General features: G+C 27.2%; 1 protein-coding gene across 1 annotated transcript; it reads right to left on the bottom strand.

Moving 5' to 3' along the window:
- Positions 1 to 3,409: 3,409 nt before the first annotated feature.
- TCP1 (T-complex protein 1 subunit alpha, putative) lies at positions 3,410 to 5,324 on the bottom strand (the record flags this gene model as incomplete). Its single annotated transcript, XM_029005114.1, has 2 exons — positions 3,410 to 4,983; positions 5,267 to 5,324. The coding sequence occupies 2 exons, from the start codon at positions 5,322 to 5,324 to the stop codon at positions 3,410 to 3,412; spliced, it is 1,632 nt and encodes a 543-aa protein (XP_028861736.1).
- Positions 5,325 to 6,000: the final 676 nt, after the last annotated feature.

Genomic DNA, 6,000 nt, shown 5'->3' on the forward strand with positions numbered 1-6,000 from the left:
CTTTAAAAATGAGTGAGCAATGAGAAATTACGTAAGGATAAGCAGACAAGGATAAAAAGGTAAGGACAAAAAGGAAAGGAAAATTCAAAACGCAAAAACAAATGTAAATAATGGAAGCAATAACCAAAGGAATGACAAAAAAAAAAAAAAGAAAAAAAATGTACTCAATAGTGTGCTTCACTTAATACTTCTTTATTTGTATCTTCAAAAATAATGAAAATAAAAAAAAAAAAGTCGTAAGAAATTTCAAAAAAAAGGTAACTATGAAAATGTACTTTAATCTATTGCCATTCGATTAGATATGTGTCATGCTTCAATTATATTTAATATATAAAAAAAAAAAAAAAAAAAAAAAAAAAGAAAAAAAAATGCATCCAATAAATACTTGCGCTACAACCTATTAGGAACCATTCTTGAGAGTTATTAAGTTGTATAACTACTTTTCTTTTATTTTTTTTTAAAAAGCGGAGTATAAGTAATGTTAAAATAGTTTACCTAAGTAAAAGAAAAAAGTAATAGAAGGCGAAAAGAAGAAAAGAGAGGTATACAGGTAGAAAGGAAGACCCATACACAGATAGACATAAAAAAAAAAAAAATATAATAATCAATTAGCATGTGGTTATATTACGTCACGTAAAAGGCTGTAAAAGATAAAATTAAACTGCAGAATGCAAATAAGACAGCTTTCAAAAAAAAAAAAAAAAAAAAAAGTTTGTCTAAAATTGGTTCTTGATGTAACACTAATCCAATAAATGTAAGCAGAAGCTAAATTTTGCTTCTATTCATATTTAAACAAACAGAAAGGACGTAGTTGTAGATGTATATATAAATGTAAATGTAAAGAGGTTAAAAATTAAGCTGAATAAATGAAAAATTACTTAAGCAGAAGTGATACTAAACAACGCCAAACGAATATTCTCATTGTACACACATCAGTATTTTATCATAGGTCAGGAAAGAAGCGCGAGAAAACATTCGAAAGAGGGACACATACGCATATATATATATTTATGTATATATGTACGTATGACTGCACGTGCAATAGTGAGGAGCTGAGCGTTCTCCTTACTTTTTATACATTCATTTCTCAGGCAAACTAGTCCTAAATGAGGTGCATCGAAAATGTTAGAAGTAAAAAAAGGGGGAAATTATATTCTACTTCTTCATGTCAAATAAGAAAACAAATATAAATTTAAAATACAATCATAGGGTAGAACATAAATAACAGTAATTATAAACCATCTATATATTATTCTTATATTTAAATTTTTTTTTTTTTTTTTTTTTTTTTTTTGCTGAACAGGTAAAAGTATATTTTATAATAAATCACATGAACCTTGCAAAAAAGAATCTTATTATAACTTGACGTCATGGTAGAATTTGTTTTAAAAATGAAAAAAAAAAATTGTTCCCTAGTTTTCTAACAGAGAAATGTTTATTCTTCAATTAAATATGTTTTTTTTTTCTTAGCCCATGTAAAGATAAAAAATGAAAAAGAAAATTGATCCTAAGGCTTGCGAAATGGATAGCAACGGAGGTAGTTACACACCCATAAGAAGAATAAAATAATAAAAAAAAAAAAAAAGGTAAAAATGGAAAAAAGGCAAAAACGCCACTTCATAAATCGAATTTTTTCTGACGCATCAGTATAAATCATTCCCACACATAATTATATATATATATATATATATATATATATATATATATATATATATATATATATATATATATTACGCTCGTTGCAGGATAACATGTATTACCATTTTGATTTTATTCCCGCATTTTTGGTGCCTGTCCAGCTACGTTTTATTAAAAAAATGTTACTTATCCATTCGTTTATTCATTTATATATGGGGATAGCTGCATTTTAGTAATGGGCACATACAAAAATGTACTATACATTTCTGTTTTTGTCTTTAATTTATTACATTTCATAAATTTTATTTAATTCATTATTATTTTTTTTTTATTCTTAAGAACTACAATTTCACATGCCTCTTTTTAAGCCTCTTTTTTGTTATCTTATTTTTGAAAAAAAAAAGATGGTAATCTTTTCCAATATAAATCTTTTAATTAACGAACGAGCTTAAACTATAAATAATCCTTTTCAAGATATTTTTATTTCTAATTATTTTGCTTAAACTGTTTTAAGGTGTGCAGCTAGCTACTACGGGTGAGTAGTATGTAGCGTATATATATATTTACATATACGCATGTGTGAGTTCATATTTTTATTTTTCCTTTTTCATATCCCAAATAAATAATAACAAAAACTTAAGTTCGAAGGAGATTTACTGATCTTGTACATGTTTGTTATGTGCTTATTGAAGTTGCAAAAAAAAAAAAAAATGAAAAAATGGAAAAAAAGAAAAGAAAAAAAAAAAATAGTACATTAAATAAAAATAAATGCAAAAATAAATAAAAAAAAAAAAAAAAAAAAAAGGATAACAATTACTATAAATAATGCATAATAAATTTATTTCACAAGGGAATTTGCACTACAAATATGTGAAGTCGGCCATGTGTGAAATTTGTGAGTGAACAAAAAGGGGTACCAACTCTGTGTTGACAGCATGGTACATTACGTACGTGTACAAACATTTGTAAATAAGGGAGTATATATAAATGCGCATGTATATGTAAATAATTGTGCATATGTATATGTGTATATATGTGTGTATATATGTGTGTATATATGTGTGTATATATGTGTGTATATATGTGTGTATATATGTGCGTATATATATGTGTATATATGTGTGTATATATATGTGTATATATATATGTATATACATCCTAAATAGTAAGGCTAAAGGTGTGCATTTTAATTGTAGCTATTAATTCGTTTAACGTTAAAATATTTTATGTTATATTCTTTAGGACAGACAAACATTGAAGTAGTCCTGTAGTCCTCTCAGCCAAGTGGTATTATGTACATATGCATAGTTAAACATTCTTTATATATAAAATAAAATTACTGCATTATACATATATTCTGCCCCTTGCAATATATATTTTTTTTTAATTTCCATTATTGATTCATATAAGTATATATTATATTAATACGTTTTATTATAAAAGATATGCAACAAGTAACATTGTCGAGTATCAGATACTGCTTGGGATGTGTCCTATGGGGCATAGAACAAACAACACAGTTATGTTAAACACATATAGAGAACACGTACTACATTCGTGTTGGAGTATTACTAATTTGAAAATGCAAATGCTTTCGAGAAATAATTCTGCACTTGTACACGCGCGCACACGCATATGTATATACATATATACATATATATATATATATATATATATATATATATATATATATATATATATATATACTCAATGAATGATACACATACGTGCATACATACATGTATTCACAGTGTAACACATGTACGCAAGTTCATGGCTGCTCTTCCCTACGCTCCTCAGGCGACAATTTAATGAGATCATCAATTCTTAAGATAGTAACGGTTGCTTCTGTGGCAAAGCGGATTGATTTTATTTTACTGATCATTGCCTCCAACACTCCATTTTTTAAATTATTTGTAACTTTCCCATTAACTAAATCTAAGCCATACCATCTATAATCCTTTGGATCTTCTGCATTCATAACTTGAGATTTCGTATGATATGCACGTAATTTACAAACTAAGTCTATTGAATCATATGATGCATTTAGAGCTAATATTTTTGGTATTACTAATAAGGATTCTGCAAATTCTGCTATAGCTAGCTGTTCTCTTGAACCTAATGTTTTTGCAAAATCTTCAAGATATACAGATAAAGCTACTTCAACACAACCTCCACCTACTACTACATAATTACTTTCTAATGCTCTACTGACTGAACATAATGCATCATGTATAGATCTTTGCATTTCGTCTAAAACAAAATCGTTTGCTCCTCTTAACAATATAGTATTTGATTTCGATGTTTTACATCCTTTAAAAAACATTACATCCCAGTCGCCTACCCTCTCTTCATATACTTCATCACAATACCCTAAAGATGATGGTTCAAATATTTCTGTTCCATCTATAGATGATAGAGTTAAACGTATTTGACCATTCGTTAATTTTGCTATTCTTCTTAAATCATCTTTGTTTACTCTTCTAACTGCTATTGCACCTGATTCTACAAAATATTTTAGAGGCATATCATCTATACCTTGAGTTGTTAATACGACATTTGCTCCTGACTCTAAAATTTTGTTTACTCTTTCTTTTGTTATATCCTTTTCCCTTTGTCTTATCTTTTCTAATTCGGTGGGATCATTTATATTTACCTGAACACCTAGATGTAATCTATATTGTTTTAAAGGGAAATCTAAAAATGCAATTTTTGCATTTTTAATAGCTGATGGCATTGACTGGGATGCTCTACCATTCATAATTGCATATCCTTCAATTAATTTTGAATCTAAAGAACTTAAACCGTGTACTTTTATTACATTAACTGAAGAAACAGGATATTTTGTTTTACCTGACTCGTTAATAATTTTTACAGATTGTATAGCATTAGCTACCATTTTAGCAAAATATTCAGATTCATAACTAATAAATTTTGAAGACAACGTGGTTTTTGCTATATTAATGATTACATCCTTACCTAAATTAGTTACTCTTTCACTTAATTTTTCCTTTATATATTTAACTGATTCTTTCATTGCTAATTTATAACCACATATAACAGTTGTTGGATGTATGTCCATTTTAATTAATTCATTTCCCCTCCTTAATAGTTCAGATGCTAGCAATACTACTGATGTTGTTCCATCTCCAACTTCTTGATCTTGTAATTCCGATAAATTTACTAAAATTTTAGCAGCAGGATGTTGTACTTCCAGTTGTTTTAAAATTGTTGCTCCATCATTTGTAATAGTAACATCTCCTATGTTATCTACTAACATCTTATCTAGCCCTTGGGGTCCTAAACTTGATTTCAAAATATTAGACAGTGCTTGAACAGCTGTGACTGAAAAAGAGAACAAAGAGTTTTTTATATACACATTTTTACAAAACAAAATATATATGAACACATTTAGCAATAACAAGGACATTATATGGAAGGTTATACACTGCTTAGGTAATGCTGCACAAAAAGGATAAATCGGGAATCCCATGATGAAGTATTATGCGTGTGTGTGTACTCATAAAAATGTACACATAAACACAGGTATATATATATGTATGTAAGTATGTATATACATATATTATTAGCGAAAACGAATTTTGTTTCCCTTCCTTTTCATTCATACCATTTGCCGTTCTTACATCTTGGCCACTCTCTCGACTTCCGTAAATGCTTAAAGACATTTTTTCTCAACTACTGTACTACTGCAGCTAGTTCTTTTTTTTATGTTTCTTCAAATGTGGAGTTCTCTACTCTTTAGTTCTCTACAACTGAATATATATATTTAGGTATATACATACATATACATAAGCATATATAAATTACTTATAAAGGTACATAACCTCATATATATTCTCCCGATAACACTTTTGTGTATATATGTTCCTTACACTTACTTAAATAATAGGGACGCTCTATAACGTATTAATTATGTATATATATATAAATATATATATATATATATATGTATGTATGTATATATACAAGTGGCAAATATAAAAAACTGTAAGTTTATTTATTTTTTTTTTTCTCCTCAATTAAGGGGAACCAAAAATGTAAATAGATCATCTAACGTACTAATGCAATTACATACGTACATATTTACATATATATATATGAATAATATATGTATAATATTATGAATTCCCTTTTATTCTATATTTCTTAGTGGTAATGTATTTATTTACATGTTCATAACATAAGATAAAGTTTCATAAATTTTTTTTATACATTTTTATACATACATATTATGTTTGTATATATGCCATACTTATGTACAATGGTAAAAAAACAAGATCTAGATTTTTGAAGAAGAAAACCTTCTGTGCTTTTATCTCTTTCTCTTTATTGAATTATTTT

The sequence above is a fragment of the Plasmodium malariae genome, assembly GCF_900090045.1.
Source record: "Plasmodium malariae genome assembly, chromosome: 9".
Lineage (NCBI taxonomy): Eukaryota > Apicomplexa > Aconoidasida > Haemosporida > Plasmodiidae > Plasmodium > Plasmodium malariae.